At 47.5% G+C, this 16,130-nt stretch overlaps 1 protein-coding gene and 1 non-coding gene across 6 annotated transcripts in view; both read right to left on the bottom strand.

The window, feature by feature from the left end:
- The window catches only part of CHD4 (chromodomain helicase DNA binding protein 4), a 29,438-nt gene that overhangs the window by 3,223 nt on the left and 10,085 nt on the right, over window positions 1-16,130 (bottom strand). For 4 of the 5 annotated variants that reach the window (XM_068971334.1, XM_068971335.1, XM_068971337.1 and 1 more), the window contains exons 11-37: window positions 15,736-15,939; window positions 15,429-15,634; window positions 14,963-15,094; window positions 14,787-14,883; window positions 13,972-14,163; window positions 13,292-13,492; window positions 12,987-13,124; window positions 12,430-12,551; window positions 12,127-12,300; window positions 11,656-11,797; window positions 11,433-11,564; window positions 11,231-11,348; window positions 9,792-9,916; window positions 9,214-9,451; window positions 8,875-9,050; window positions 5,535-5,715; window positions 5,364-5,450; window positions 5,186-5,274; window positions 4,951-5,084; window positions 4,470-4,614; window positions 4,192-4,357; window positions 3,839-3,936; window positions 3,603-3,732; window positions 3,293-3,364; window positions 2,680-2,817; window positions 2,334-2,442; window positions 2,087-2,219 (exon numbers count right to left, since the gene is read on the bottom strand). In XM_068971334.1, coding sequence (XP_068827435.1) covers window positions 2,087-2,219; window positions 2,334-2,442; window positions 2,680-2,817; window positions 3,293-3,364; window positions 3,603-3,732; window positions 3,839-3,936; window positions 4,192-4,357; window positions 4,470-4,614; window positions 4,951-5,084; window positions 5,186-5,274; window positions 5,364-5,450; window positions 5,535-5,715; window positions 8,875-9,050; window positions 9,214-9,451; window positions 9,792-9,916; window positions 11,231-11,348; window positions 11,433-11,564; window positions 11,656-11,797; window positions 12,127-12,300; window positions 12,430-12,551; window positions 12,987-13,124; window positions 13,292-13,492; window positions 13,972-14,163; window positions 14,787-14,883; window positions 14,963-15,094; window positions 15,429-15,634; window positions 15,736-15,939 — 3,879 coding nt within the window. The remainder of the gene's footprint in view (window positions 1-2,086; window positions 2,220-2,333; window positions 2,443-2,679; window positions 2,818-3,292; window positions 3,365-3,602; window positions 3,733-3,838; window positions 3,937-4,191; window positions 4,358-4,469; window positions 4,615-4,950; window positions 5,085-5,185; window positions 5,275-5,363; window positions 5,451-5,534; window positions 5,716-8,874; window positions 9,051-9,213; window positions 9,452-9,791; window positions 9,917-11,230; window positions 11,349-11,432; window positions 11,565-11,655; window positions 11,798-12,126; window positions 12,301-12,429; window positions 12,552-12,986; window positions 13,125-13,291; window positions 13,493-13,971; window positions 14,164-14,786; window positions 14,884-14,962; window positions 15,095-15,428; window positions 15,635-15,735; window positions 15,940-16,130) is intronic. The other variant, XM_068971336.1, reaches the window with a different exon arrangement.
- On the bottom strand, window positions 4,018-4,155 carry LOC138079431 (small Cajal body-specific RNA 11). The gene has a single exon (XR_011144902.1). It is a non-coding gene; the product is annotated as a small Cajal body-specific RNA 11 (non-coding RNA).

The following is a 16,130-nucleotide window of genomic DNA, read 5'->3' as shown; positions in this document are numbered from 1 at the left end:
TCAGACAGACCAGACACCTACCTTCAACTTACATACCCTGTCTCCTTCACCAGCTCCCTCCCTCTTGCCCCAAACTATAAGCTTTCTCCAGAATCACCATTCTCCCAAGAGCTCTCTCACCTCCGAGCATCAGCCAGCCCCTCTATGCAAATGGGGTGGTGCTTCTCAAACCTGTACCTCAGGCACCAACTGTTCTGTTCCCACTCGTGCATGGCTGATCGCTTTGACCCCACTTGTTGATGGTGCTGGGGTATTTACTTCTCAAAAACACCAAAAGACTTGTCCAGAATGGAACTCACTCTTTTCTACAGACTGCTTGCTCTCCTCACTTCTCTGATCTGCCGATTATAATTTAACTTTCTCAGCAACTCAGACTCAAAACCTCAGTTAAGAGTCTCACTCCTTTGGATCTCAAATCCAGTCAAGTCAGTCAGGGGTCAGCAAACTATGGCCTGTGGGCCGAATCTGGGCCACTACCCATTTGTGGATGACCCAAGAACTGAGAATGGGTTTTTGGCTTTTAAATGGTTGAAAAAAAATCAAAGTAATAGTTTATAACATTTCATATAAGTTATATGAAATTCATATTTTCCCATCAATAAATAGAAGTTTTACTGCAACACATTCATCCTTACTGGTTTATCACATATGGCTGCTTGCATTTCACTAGAGTTTGTCTTACAAAGGAACCTGAAATACTCTGGCCCCTTAACAGAAAAAACCTGCTGACCCCACAGTTAATCAATAAATCCTAAAAATTCATCTAGTGTTTAATTTCCTTTATCTCATCCTTTTCCACAGCCAGTATAAGAGCTGAGCCCTTACTACCTCAGGAGTATAGAGTAGTTCTATAATCTCATGAAATGTTCTATTTCAGTTTCCCTTGGTTGTATCAAAACCCTTCACAAACCCTCAATAGCTACCCATGAACTGTAAAGGTTAAGTCAGGCCTCCAGGCTTACCTCTCCAACCTACCTCCTACCACCATCAAGATGAGTGTCTTCTACACCCCACCTGGACTATTTGCTGTTTCCAAACACCCTACCTAAAGCTCTACAGCCTGTATACCCAACCTAACCCTTTCAATCATAAGGCCTCCTGTTTCTTATCTATCCAACAATCTCTGTTACTTCATTCCAAGGGGATTTCTCTGGTAGTCCAGTGGTTTCAACTCTGCTTTCCAAGGCAAGGGGTGCAGGTTATATCCCTGGTTATGGAACTAAGATCCCACATGCCTCCTAGCCAAACGACCAAAACATAAAACAAGCAATACTGTAACAAATTCACTAAGACTTTAAAAATGGTCATTAAAAAATGGTAGGAAAAAAACTTCCATTCCAGTGCCATCTTCTCCCTGAAGCATCTGTGAGCGCTCCCCACATTCCCTCTGGAGAACTTTGTGGATTTAGCAGTCTCCGTCACAACACTTAGACTGACACGCACTTGACCACACATTTGCCGCTACTTTAAACTGAAAGCTTGAGAACAGGCACCAGGCCTGTCCCTGTGCCACTTGCTACTTGGCACACGACATTGGAAGGCTCACTGGTATGCACTCCTCATTCCCCAATTATAATACTTAGCTTGAGATTCACGTGCCTTGTCTCTGCACAAGGTCCCCTCAATACGATTTGCTGCATTCCTGACAAAGATGTCCCTTCAGTCCTGGGCATATTAGCCCCAGAATTTCTAAAAATGGAGATCTACATCTCTGCATCTCCCCACCCTTCATCTCCACAGACTCAGGAAAAAGTATGACCAGTCCACTGACAGCCCCACCTCCTTACAGTCAGTTCAATCACACTTGTGTCTTTCCTGAATACTCCAACCTGCAGAGGTCCCTAGCACACCCACGGTGCTGGTCTCTGTCATTTGTCAGGCAGTCATCTTCAGCCATTAAGTAACTGCTTACTTTTCAAGTCTGTCTGTCTTGATACTTGGGAGCAAAGCCATTCACAGGATACACAGTTCAGTACCCAGGACAACATAATATACAGTATGGCTGAATGACCAGACTTCCTCTGCAGTCCCTTCTGCACTCTAAAGGCCATCCCATCAAGCCTGTATTCCTCCCATTCCTGCTCACCTTGAACCTTCGCGCTAGAAACTTATTCTTGATCTCTAAGAAATTGCCACGGTTCATTTCCCCCTTGAAAGGTTCGTTTAGGATGGCATAGCGTGGGTCATTCTGGATGTCCTGCCAACGGGCGTAGCCATGGCTGTTGGAAAATTAATCGCTCAGGAAAAATGAAACAAGGGAAAGTAAGAACGTCCAACTGTGAAACCGGCAGAAATCCCACCAGAACCTTGGATCGGACTCAGGCAAAGGATACTTTATGATGCCAGCCAGTAGCCAGTAGTCATGGCGTCGGTGCCAGATCTCGTAAGTCTTCTTGGTGACGGTGGCTGCCCGCTCCTCATTCTGCCACAGGGAGTGCAGCTCTGAAGAGAGGTATGGGGAAGGGGGTAGAAACACAAAGGCAGACACCACTGAGGATTCAGCTGCTCACTCCTGACCCCAGATACCAACTTACTGTGCCTTTGGCTTTGTAACAGGGACCCCAAAGGAGTGTGCTGTAGGCCTGGCATTCCCTCTAGGAGAGCTAAAGTCTCCGTACCTTGGTTTCTGACAAGAACCCTAATTTCACCTTGAATCTCCAGTGGGCCCTTTTTTCATACCAGTAAAACCACCATCTGCGATGTTGAACATGAAACGCTGTTTAATATTTTTCTTCTGCTTCTCATCATTCAGGTCCTTCGGGGTCTCTCCATTCTGAAGCATCACCTCTTTTTTCTCCTCTTCTTCTTTCTTCTCTTCTACAGAACAGACAGAAGAGAAATGTCAGCTCTAGACAGAAGACAGCACCATGGCCCTTACCTGTACATATAGCACCATGTGCTACGAGACCACCCATCTACCTCCACCCTTTCTCCACGTGTTTTTATATTTATATAAATATTTATTTGGCTGCGCTGTGTCTTAGTTGCAGCATGTGAGCTCTAGTTCTCTGACCAGGGATCAAACCTGGGCCCCGTGCGTTGGGAGAGCAGTCTTAACCACCAGTGACCATCAGGGAAGTCCCCACGTATAACTGTTTCTTAAACCCACAAAAAGGTGCCACCAGCCGCTGACCGTCACAGGAGGGGAGGGGGGGAGTCTTTTAGCTTGGGATAAAATGATTGTATCAGTATTGATGGGGAACCTGTGGGTGGAGGAGTGTCTGGGAGACAAAGTTCTTCCTTTCAAAAATAGAGTCCTTTTACAGTACAGTCGGATTCTCCAAACACCCACCTTTGTCCTCCACCACGATGGGAGTCAGATCAACTGCTGCCTTCTCCTCCACCTTCTCCACATCAGCATTACCTGGGGGGAACAGACGGCATTGAGAACATATCTAAAGAAGAGTGCTCCCCACCTCTGTTAGATCTGAAATAGTCGTAAACCAAATCTTAATGATTAAAAGTCATAAAAGATGTCCTGAGGGAGAAAAAAGCCCACAGTTGCGTCTTCCGTGTGTCAGTTCCTCTGGACTGCCTCTAGCCGGGCTACAAGTCGAAGTCCTTTGGTTCGCAGAGTCTGCAGGGCACGCAGATGGACATACCTTTGGGATCTGTCTCCATTGCTTCCTCTGTTCTCTCTTTGACCTCTGCCTTTTCCACTTTCTCCTCTCCCTCAGGAGGCTCCACTGGGACTTTCTCCTCCTCTGAGGCAGGGGCAGGGGGCTGTGCACACTTCAAAAGAGAGAAAACAGGTTGAATGAAGCAGACGGGCCAGCCCCCCCAGAGGGAGAATGGGCCAATCCCGCGGCCTCCAGTGTGGCGTCTGTCACCCTCTCACCTCGACGGCGGCCTCAGGGGGTGCAGACTTCACCTCCTTCTCTGCCTCTGCACTCTCTTCTTCTTTGAGGTTATTCTCCTCTACTTTAATCCCATCCTCTGCAGGCCAACAATAGACATTAATTAAGAAGGTTCCAGATCACAGAGAAGGTCATGCCTTCTCAGTCTGTCTCATCTTAAACTGTCCTCTCGTGCCTTTAAGAGCCAGCCCTATTCTCAGGACGGCCCTCCTAAACTGAGAGGGAGCTTGCTGTGCGTCCTGCCAGAGTCCCCTGAGAACTGAGCACAGGGGAGCAGAAAAACCACAGGCCAGGACAAGAAGAGGACAGAGGACCACTGCCCAGGAGCACTCACCGGCAGGCGGGGCAGGAGCTGGAGTATTAGGCTGTGTGTCCCCAGGAGTGGAGGGGGTAGGAGTCTTTGGGGAAGGTGACCCTGGCTGGGACATCTTCTTATTTTCCTCTACTTCTGCAAGTTCAGGCATGCTCCAGCGCCCGTTAACATGTTCAAACTCCTGAACCTGCAGCAATGGGACAAGAGGCTGAAGACCCAAGTCCAACTAGGCTCCTTCCCTGCTGGCTCTCCAGCTCCCACTATAAGCCCTGGATCACAGAGGGAGGCTCAGGGCTCACCTTCTTGCGAATCAAGGACATAACCCCAATCCGAGTAAGGACATGCTGGCGAGACAGGCCTTCTCGGGGGACGCCATCAGCAAAGGTCTCAGCCCCATCTGCTCCTGGCTCACATAAATGCCGCATAAAAAGTGAGACATAAGCCCTGTGGTAAAGAAACAGAGAAACAGGTTAAAGAGCAGCCAGCTCCCAGACCAGACTCCTTCCCACCCGCAGGGCAGTCAGGCCTCATGCTGGAGGTGACTGTGGCTCCATCTGAGGTAAAGCCCGCCGCGGTGCTGAGAGCTGGTCTCCAGACCCTGTCCCGTGCTCCAGGTCCTCTTCTGGGGAAGCAGGGAACAGAGAGACCTATTCCTAGCAGCTGCACTTCCAGCTTCAGCAGGAGACACAGACTGCCTCCTGGCACAGCAGGCTCCAGTGTGCAGAAAAACCCAGACTCAGAGGCCTTGCTTTACAGTGCTCACCCAAGCACTCAACTTACTTGAACTCCTTCTCCGATTTGCCTCGCAGATCCCTCACGAGCCACTGGGTGGTGAAAGCATCCTGAGGGGGCATCCCATAGCGCATAATTGCATTAAGGAAGGCTTTTCGCTGACGAGCATTAAAACCAAGAACCTGGGGGCAGAAGGAGCCAGGTGAGAGGGAGGCAACCCAACTCCCCCAAGACCCGACAGCCGCTCGCACCCACCCTGCTCTAGGAACCGAGCGGTACTCACTTCAATATTCCCACCAACACGGGCCAACAGAGGAGGCAATGGCTTATCTTTATCATTCCGCAGGCCCTTACGACTGGGCCTACGGGGAGCTACAAAAAGAAAAGGACGTGTGAGCGACACCATTGGGATGTTAGACAAAGCAACAGGTAAAAATCCAACAGAAAGGCACGGGCCTCACCTTCTGAACGTTCATCAAAGTCTTCATCACCTTCCTCTGAGGCCACCGAATAATCGGACTGGTTGTCGGACTGGTCGTCCTGCCAATCTGGAGGGAGAGAGGGCAGATGAGCGGGGCCCACTGCTCTAGTGGAACGGCCCATGGGTGGGGGGCGGGGCCGGCCACACACACCTCGGTCCTCCTGTGAGCCATCATTGTAGTTGACCTGTTTACGAATTCTTTTTCCTTTGCCCAGGTTTCGGGCCAGATCTTCTTGCTGCTGCTCATAATGGTGTCGCAGCAATTTCTCCCAGTAGTCGGGATCCACACTTTCTTCCTGTTTTATGATCTCCCGTTCCACCTCCTCTTCCTCCTGGGGCAGAGGGAGGGCCAGGACTCAGGGCTGCTGCACCCCCAGCTACCCCTGGTCCTCACAGTTCCCACGTTAGCTGCTGTTCATGACTTGACTCTGAAATACATGGTGTACCTGCTTGAACCTAAGGACTTGAAAGAAATTTAATTGACAGGACAAGCTGTTATCACAAGACAAAAGGATGAAGAGACAGTATGCATCCTTTTAACCCCTTTTACTGACACACAAACAATTGGGAGACAGTAAAATGTAGGAAAGAGATTAGAGCCTTAGCAAGGCAGAATGGAGAAGCTTCTGAAATACTGCAAAAGATTCTTCCAAGCAATAAAGTAGAAGGGCCATAAGCCCTTTGTGTTCTAAATAAACTTCACAGAAGTTTACCAACTGTAAAAAAAAAATTACATATCCTCTTATATCCCCATAATGTTTATGCTCCTCTGAAAGTCTTCACTGTTTTTTTTTTCAGATACTTTAGGACCACCAGTTCCAAATCCTTTACATTAGAATTAAGCTGTTAATAGCATTGATATAAGAAACAACCTACATATCCATCATTAGGGAACCTGAATAAATTATGGGGGGGTGAAATGGATGAAGAGAGTCAAAAGGTATAAATTTAAGCCATGATGATTTTATACATAGCATGGAAACTCTAGTTAATACCATACTGCATATCTCATACTCATTGCTATTATAGTGAAAGAGCAGTTCTTAAAAGCTCTCATCACAAGAAAAAAAAATTAATACTATACATATGGTGACAGAACTGAACTTACTAGGGTGACATTTTGCAATATATACAAACCATTATGATTTGATACAATATATCAAAACATCATACACCTTTAATATAATAGTGTTTTATATCTCAATTTTTTAAGTAAATAAATTATGGTACTTTCAAACAGTGACATTATGCAGCAAAAAAGAGGGGTGAGGCAGAAGTTCTTTCTGTACTGATTTGGATGAAATACATCTTCCAAGATCAGGCAGACAAAAGTACGGTACAGAACATCATGGAGAAGAGGCCACTTTCCTTACACAGCAACATGGATACAACTAGAGATGACCATAGACACAAATACCGTATCACTTATACATGGAATCTGAAAGTATGACACAAACAAACCTGTCTATGAAACAGAATCAGGGACCTAGAGAACAGACAGGGAGTTGCCAAGGGGAAGGGACTGCAGTGGGAGGTTGGGATTAGCAGATGGAAGCTTTCACATGTAGAACAGATGAACAACAAGGTCCTACTGTATAGCACAAGGAACTATACATAATACCCTACAGCATAGCGGACAGGAATATGTATGAAGAAAGTGTGTATATATACATAGACGTAAAGGTATACCTGAATCACTTTGTTGCCCAGCAGAAATATACACAGCATTGTACATCAACTGTTCTTCCCATTTTTGTGTGTGTGTGTGGTGTGACTTAATACAACAGAAGTTTATTTCTTGTTCCTACAATGTCCATTACAGATCTGGGGGACTCTCCAGAACAGATACCTCTCTCCAGTATGGGGGCCTCAGCGTTCCGGACTGCTCTGATCTCATACCCCTCTCTCTGGATGTGCTCACACGACAGAGGAGAAAGACAGCACTAGAGAGTCCTACACCAACAAATAAATGCTTCAGCCATGAAGTGAGGCTTCTGCAACAACCCGCTGCTCAAAACTGTCTCAGGACCCTGTCTAACCACAAGGAGCAGAAAAAAATAACCACTCCCTTCTTTTCTTGGCTGTGCCATGTGGCTTACAGGATCCCAGTTCCCTGATCAAAGACTGAACCTGGGCCCTCAGTAGTGAAAGCATGGAGTCCTAACCACTGGATCGCCAGGAAACTCCCTTCTTACTGTTGACTAGGATCCAACCCCATGTCTCCTTGTCTACTGCTATACCTCACTTAGAAGACCTGGGGACTTCCCTGCGGAACAATACTTCAACTTTAGAAAAAACTACTCTCCTTAAAAGGAAAAGGGAAAAAGGTGTTTCTATGTATACACAGGTCTATATACATGCATACACACATATATGTGATTTATATGCATATAAAATAGTTCCTAAGATAAATATCACTTATCCCCAGCGAGGGTGCTAGGTAGCCAAAGGACTGGGGTGGGGAAGAGATACTTCTATAGCTTCTGAATTTTGAATCAGGAGACTTACAGCTGACCTCTGAACAACACAGGTTTGAACTACGTAAGTCCACGTACACAAAGATATTTCTCAACAGTAAATACTACAGTACCACACAGTCCACAATTGAATCTGCAGATGTAGGAGCTACACATATGGAGGGCTGTAATATTAAAAAAATAAAACTTTATGCAGCCACCTAGAGGGCCATTGTCAGGAAAGATTAACAGTGGGAGGGAGAGTACTAGCCCTCCCTTGCAGCCACTCAGCACCTTCTGCCCTGAGTCCCTCCCAAATGCGGACCACCCTGACAGGAGGGCAGTTTTGACCGAAGACTACCAGGCTGCAGACCAGTCAGACTTTTCAGCCACAAGCACACAACACTGAGGTTAAGATACATATCAGAAAAACAGCAAGAGGAATGATTCAGAGTTGGAAGGATGAGAATAGATGGCAAAGATCATCAGAAACTGATGTCAATTCAAAGAACCTTGACCTGGGTGGCTCAGAGGACCAGAAGGGAAAGAATTTTTTTTCTTTAATTCTATACCCTATTATTATATTTGGGGGAAAAATATTAGAGTCCACACAGCCATAATTGAGTATTCTTTGTTTTCTGTTTTAAAAGACCCAGGAAACAGAAGGGAAAAAGGAAAAACAATTGTTTCCAGAAGTATAGGAAGACAGGCTAAGTACATATCACATATCCTACCTTTTCTCTGGAGAGAGCTGGGTTAGCAATCCAAAGTCTATTTATAGAGCTAATAAAATACATAAGAGAAAATAAAGTGAGAGTCTGATAAAGCAGTTAAATGTTTTGAGTGTGAAATGTGGCCAGTTGTCCAAGAAGTGAATGTGATTTGCTCATACTTACAGAATTTCTTTTCAAAGAGGTGAAAAAATAATCACTGTACTAATTCGCCTACAGATATTTTCCTCATCTCAAACACCATCATGGTCTCAACTCCAACTTTTGAACCAATCACCAAGCACCGCGTTGGACTCATACTCACCCCCATTTCTTCTTCTCGCACCACATACTGGGCCACTTTGAATGAGCTCAAATATTCATTCATGCCCTGTAGCTCCGTGTCTTCAGTCTCATCCTGGTTCCGGTCCAGCAGCCGTTCAATGGCTTTATCGTCATAGTGGATGACACTGCTGTCTTCTCCCTCTTTGTTGTCTCCTCCTGTACAGAATCAGGGGTCCACACCCCCAGTTAGCATCAGCAGCTGCAGTGGAGAAAGCTAGTCCCACAGACCCGAGGTCTGAGTCCCAAGATCCTCGGGATCAAAGATGATGCCCTTTAAAGCAGCCACACCCTACACCACACAAGTTCCTGACCAGCTCACCTCCATCTGTGGCCTCATCTTTGAACAGCTCCTCGGTGCCAAACTTGAGGATATCATCAAGCTCCTGTTTGGACATGGATCCAGTCTTGGAGCCCAGCCCAGGCCGAACAACTAGATGCGTCAGCATCATCTTTTTCTTGGCCACCTGTGTGATGCGCTCTTCCACAGATGCACGGGTCACAAACCGATAAATCATCACCTTCTTATTTTGCCCAATACGGTGAGCTCTGCTAAAGGCCTGGAGTGGGGTACAAAACGAAGACAAAAACTGAAGGAACCATGTTTTTTTGCCCTGACTTTCACATAGTAAGCCAAACCCAGCATAAGGCTTGAGCTACAGCTCACCTCACACAACTTCCTTTTGCACCCCTGCTCCCAGACACCATCCTCTACCATGTTACCCAAAATAGGACCAGAGCTAACCCAAACTCTCCAGCTTACAATAAGGTAAAAGGCATTTAAAGAGAATCTATTGTTTTCTCCTGAAACAGCTAATTCCAGACGGTGGAGCCCTCGCAGAGAACACTGTGCATTTCCACTAAGTTACTGTATATGCCAAGGCTGCTGCCTCTGCTCACCTGGATGTCATTATGGGGGTTCCAATCAGAGTCATAGATAATAACTGTGTCAGCAGTGGCCAGATTGATTCCAAGGCCCCCAGCTCGAGTGGAAAGCAGGAAGCAAAACTGCTGAGCACCCGGTGCTAAGAGAGGAACCACAATTCCAATGAACAAATGTATAAGGAGCATCAGAAATACAAAACCTCATTAGCAGATGCAAAATGCTACATATAGGATGGATAAACAACAGGCCCTACTGTGTATAGCACAAAGAACTGTATTCAGTATCTTTTGATACACTACAATGAAAAAGAATATGAAAAAGATATATTTTTTAAAAAGACATGTATATATGTATAACTGACACTGCTGTACAGCAGAAATTAACCCAACACTGTAAACCAACTATACTTGAATTAAAAAAAAAAAAAAAAAACCTCTTTAGACAAACACAAAAGTATCAATAATAGTATTCATCGTAAGCAAAGAGCAACAACAGATACTGAGATAAGTGTGAAAGTTTAAGAAGAAATAGGATGTCACCAGGGTCTCAAGTGTCTCCTAAAGGAATTTATCAACCGCAATGAAGAAACCTTACAGGGGAGAAATTCAGCAGACACCACCTGAACCAAGTAATCAAGGCCAACACCAGCAGGGGAACATTATCAGTGTCACATCGTCCCTGGGAATGATGCACTGAAATGGACACAGCACCACTCTTGCAGACTTCTGCCCAAAATGTCTAATGTCGATCGAATCATGAGAAAACATCAACTGGACTGATATTAGAAAAGCTAAACATTCTATAACGAAGCTGACCAGTCACCATCAAAGATATCAATATCATGAATAAAAAAGAATGAACAAGTGGAAGAGACAACAACTATGAATTATGTGGGATCCGTGAGTGGATCCTGACACGTGGTCAGTGGTGACGTTCAAGTCTATGACCTGGTTAGTAGTATACTAGACACCAATGTTAACTCCCTGGATTTGACTGTTGGACTGTGGTCATCTAAGTTATCAAGAAAAGCCAGGTGAAAGGTATATATGAACTCGCTATGTGATTTTTTTGAGCTTTTGTGTTCAAAACTATCTCAGCTTATAAAGTTAAAAAAGAAAAAAAAAGGTGGTGGTGGTAGCCTGTGACTAGCTTGCTATCTGGGCTTGGTGAATCTGGATAAATCTGGGTCCCTCCCAGGCCTCAGCATGCAATGAGAATGATTAAATGAGTGCCCTTCTTTTCAGCAGAGAGAACAAAGACTCCATAGGGAATAAACTGTCTCCCAGGAATAATGTGATACATTCTTCCAATCAAGAAATTCAGAAGTACTCTTCCATGTCGACAGAAGACCCTACACCACTACCCAGAAAAACAGATGCGAGAAAACAAGGATGGGTCAAGAGCTCTGAGTGAGTTAAGGACGCCAGGATCAAAGCCACTCCTCCCCTCTTACCATTGAAGCGGTCAATGGCCTCCTGCCGCATGTTCCCAGTGATTCCCCCATCGATACGTTCATATTTATAACCTTCGTGTTCCAGGAAGTCCTCTAGCAGGTCCAGCATCTTGGTCATCTGAAGAGCAGAGTTGAATTACAGGATTAATTAGACGACAGTCCTCCCGTACGTCTGAGCTGTCCATTGCTATCCAGAAGTTACCTGGGAGAAGATGAGGACACGGTGCCCACCCTCCTTGAGATTCTTGAGCATCTTCTGAAGCAGCAATAATTTCCCGGATGCTCTGATGAGGGCACTGCCGTCATACATGCCGTTAGGCATCTTAGGGGCTTCCTAGAGAGGAGCAAGAAAGAAAAAAATAAGGAAAGAAGCCCCACACGGAGCAGTCCCCACCCAGGGACAGACAAGAGGCAGCAGAGTGTACCATGGCGGCCACGGGGAAGAGATATGGGTGGTTGCAGCACTTCTTAAGATCCATCACCACGTTTAGCAGAGAGACCTGGTTGCCGCCCCCTCGAGCATTGAGTGCTTCAAAATTCCGAGTGAGGATGTACTTGTAGTATTTCCTGTGTAGATGACAGGTAAGAAATATCACCCTCAAGAATCATTACCTGGCTCACTATGTGGTCCCAGGGTCTGGGGCCTTCCTTCTAACACCTCTCACTTTGCGGCTGAGGAAACCTAAGCGCCATTGCCATCCTTTTAAACAAGGGAAGGAAGCGCTGAGCACTCTGGACCCAGCACCCCGGCCACAGGTTCCTTTGAGCCTCACTGGCTTGGTCACCACCCATCTCACATCAGAGTACGGGGAGAACTGGCAAACACCACGCAGACGGGCCGGCGTGTCTAACTGTGTCTGCCAAATGGAGCCAGTGCCCCATTCCTCCACACTCACTTCTGCATGGGGCTCAGCTCCACACGCACTATCAGCTCTGTCTTGGATGGCATGTTCTTGAACACATCAGCCTTAAGCCGCCGCAACATGTGAGGGCCCAGCATGTCGTGCAGCTTTTTAATCTGGTCCTCCTTGGCAATGTCCGCAAACTCCTCCAGGAAGCCTTCCAAATTGCTTCAGAAGGAAAAGGAAAGAAGCTGTTGGAGAGGGGAAGGGAAGGGACATGACGCAGGAAACAGAAAACGCAGGAGACAGAAGGAGCAGGAAGGATGAGGAGCCGACTGTGGACAAGCACACACTTACTGGAACCTCTCAGGGGTGAGGAAGTTGAGCAGATGGAACAACTCTTCTAGATTGTTCTGCAGTGGAGTCCCTGTCAGCAACAGCTTGTGCTGGAGTGAGTAGCCATTTAGAACCCGGAAAAACTGGTGAAGCAGATGGAGAAAAGTAGAATGCAATGAAAACAGGACTCCAGTACTTCTTTGTAAAGGCCCGTTTTACTGCCCAGCAGTTAAGCCCCCGCCCCTGCCTCCATCTCTCTTAAAAAAAATTTTTTTATTATCCTTTATCTTCTTTCCACAGTTACTTTTTCTTTCAGCCACACTTCGCAATCTTAGCTCCCCAACTAGCTAATGAACCTGTGCCCCATGCCCCCACCCCAAGTGCAGAGTCCTAACCACTGGACCACCAGCAATGTCCTCCATCTCTCTTCTAAGGCCTGGCCTCCAAGGCTTATCTATCATGAGTGAATAAGGAAGGCAGAGATCCTTTTTCCGTTTCCCGTGCTCCTAGGTCTCCCCTTCCTGGGTAGGTGGTACCAGAACCCTAAAACTGGAGGCCACAGCTCCCCGGCCCCTCACCTTAGACTGATTGTTCTTGAGCCGATGGGCTTCATCCACGATGAGGCAGGCCCAGTCAATAGAGCCCAAAATGGCCATGTCAATGGTGATCAACTCATAGGACGTCAGCAGCACATGAAACTTCACAGATGCCTCTTTCTGCACAAGAAGGTGACTTGGTCACTCGTGTACAGGCCAAGTCAAGGGACTGGCTGGGGATCGGGGGGTTGGGAGTGGGGGAATTCCCTCCTCTCACCTCACCCCAGGGACCAGACTCAAGGACACCATAGCAACAACTCTACCCTACCCCTGCCTCCCTCAGGTACCTTCATGCGGGAAGCCTTCTTGCCACCACGAATGGCATTGTCCTCAAAGGAGAACTCATTCTCTCGGATGATAGCACGGCTGTCTTTGTCACCCACGTAGGTCACCACGTACATATCTGGAGCCCACATTTCAAACTCCCGCTCCCAGTTGATGATGGTGGAAAGAGGGGCGCTCACTAGGAAGGGGCCTTTGGAATGACCCTGTGAGGAAGAAGGGAAGAGGGAATGAGCACTCAGGACCCCACACACAACCCCAGCGTCCACGGCCCAGTACCCTGCCCCTCCAGCGGGCAGAGGACTGGCTTGTGCACTGCTGCTGCCCCACCTCCCTCCCCAGGATACAAACACGCCCAGCTGCCTCCTTCCCACAGCTCCAGGCCTGCCTCCAGGGAGCTCACACACTGGTCTCTCCACAGTGGCTCCATCCACAGTTCTGCTCATCTCAGTGCCCAGCCGGTTCCCAGTACTGAGGCTCCGGGCGCCCACTACTAACCTCCCCAAGGCTCCATTCCCTCCCATCTGTCTCTGGGTACTTAGGTCTCTCTTACTGTTGCTCAACACTGTTCTCCCGGTCAGAGACTAGTTTTTTCTTCCTTTCTCTGTCTCCCTGGAGTGTAAGAGAAGACCCTGAACACAGAACATCCCCCCAGACACAAAGCCAGTAGCCCCAGCTCTCGCACCTCCTTGTAGAGGGAGTACAGGAAGACGGCAGTCTGCACCGTCTTCCCGAGGCCCATCTCGTCAGCCAAGATGGTGTCAGTGCCCTGAGCCCAGGAGAAGCGCAGCCAGTTCAGGCCCTCCATCTGATAGGGGTGCAGGGTTCCACCCGTAGCATCTAGGTACTCTGGCTGGCGCTCATACTTCACTGTTGGCTGGAGGAGGAAAAGGGGAAGTCATGAGCTGCTGAGGAATTCCCTTCCTTCCCTAGCTGCTCCTCCTCACACATGCTCACTAGAGCCTACTCAAGGAAGCCACAGAAGACTGGTGGGGGAAAAGGTGCTTAACAGTTATTGTAAGTTTGTGTTTTACTTAGGGTCCTGCAAGACATCATAAGACAGACATGTCACAGTCTCCCTGGCAGCACAATAATTCTATCAGTCAGGATCTACCAGGTGAATAGTTCTATGTCCTCCATAAATTTATTTTTAACCTTAACCTTACTCATATATTACACAAAACCCCAAGGAACTGAGCCATGAATTAAGGGTAAAAAGACGCAGGTTCCAAAACAGGTTTCATAAAAGCTTGGTTGTGTGACTCCTCCATACTTAACTTTTCCTCAGTCATACACTAATGCCTTTTTTTGCTTTTCTGATGAGGAAAAAGAAAATAAAAGTATTCCCAATACTTTTCCCCTGGTTTCCAGAGATGTGGAGATACCAGGAAGCCATCTGTGTGAAGCATTTTAGCTACACCGACTTGAATGTCTTAGACCACCACTGTCAGAGGAGCACAGAAGACACGTCATCCTGCCCAACCTTTTCTGCCAACTCACATCAACCGTTGGGGTTTCAGGGGGCCTCTCCAACTTCCTCAGCTTCACCTTCTTGAGCTTCTTGCCTGGTCGTCCCTCCTCACCCCTCATCAACTCCCTGAAGAGGACAGAGACGTCACAGCACTGCCATGGGTCCTTCTCAACAAGCAGCAGCTCTGATCACTGAGGTCGCTCACCTGTGATTCCAGTAGCTCTGCTTGAACAGGTCATAGTCCTGAATCTCCACATCCTCGCTCTCCCAGGATGCCTGGTCATAGGGGAGGTCCCGCCACTTGATCAAGTAGTGGACGTGGCCCTTCTTGTCCACGCTGCAAGGTCAAGAGGAGAAAGCGCTGAGCCAGAAGGCCCCCTTGCTCAGCTCCCCAGTCAGTCTTGCTCTCAGAAACCGCCAATAGATGTTCCAAACCAGGCCTCTGAGGAGGCCAGTTGCCACATGGATTCAGAACCAATACATTTGGTCTACCAGTCTTTGCACCAAAAATGATCTCTAATCTACAATCTATGGCTCAAAGGCCAGGATTCAGTCAGTTAATAACACACTGAGTGTCTTGTCCGACTGTGAGTTACTGGTGAGGTCCATTTTCTGAATCTCCTGAGGATACGCAACCCACCTCCAGGATGCCCGGCCAGCTCCACCGGTACCTGTGGTTGAGAATTCGGTGGATCATCATCCACTCGGGCTTTATCCCATAGCGATAGAAGCGCTCCTCCATCTCAGCAAATTTAGGGTCCTTGTTCTTCCGCTTCCGACTCTTCTCCTCGTCACCACCGAAGTCCCCAGAGGGTGGTTCATCCATGTCATTCTTCCGCTGATAGTTTCGGAACATCACTTGACAGTGTAGCTCCAACTGCAAGCAGGACGAGAAAGACATCACCGAGAGTGACAGCCGCCCGTCTCTCCAGAGGCTGTACTCTCACTGCCGCCCCATCCAGTCTCTCCCAGGCTCACCTGCAGCTCAGACACCCACGAGCAGTGCCAGTACGACATCCCTTGCCACTTGACGAAGAACTGCCGCTCTGGCCGCCCCTCCAAGGGCTTGGGGGACGGAGTGTTGGGATCAGCATCTGGGGGCCGAGGCACTGGCGTGGGAGATGGTGGCTGACCCCACTTCCAGATTAGGATCTTCTGAACTTTGCCCTTAAGAGCTGGACACTAAGAGAAAAAGAGATGAGTCAATACCAAAGCACTACCATAGCGAGAAGATGTATACCTGAGCGCAGCTTCAACCTCATAGTTTGTAAAGTCTCATTTCAATTACAGTTTCAATCAATTCAAAATTGAAACTCAATTTCAATCCCAAAACCCTTTGAGAGAACAGAATCCAGTGTTTCTGGACTTAATCC

This window comes from Capricornis sumatraensis, chromosome 4 (genome assembly GCF_032405125.1).
Source record: "Capricornis sumatraensis isolate serow.1 chromosome 4, serow.2, whole genome shotgun sequence".
Classification (NCBI taxonomy): domain Eukaryota; kingdom Metazoa; phylum Chordata; class Mammalia; order Artiodactyla; family Bovidae; genus Capricornis; species Capricornis sumatraensis.
The sequence above is the reverse complement of the archived record's forward strand: the minus strand, read 5'-3'. Positions and strand labels throughout refer to the sequence as shown.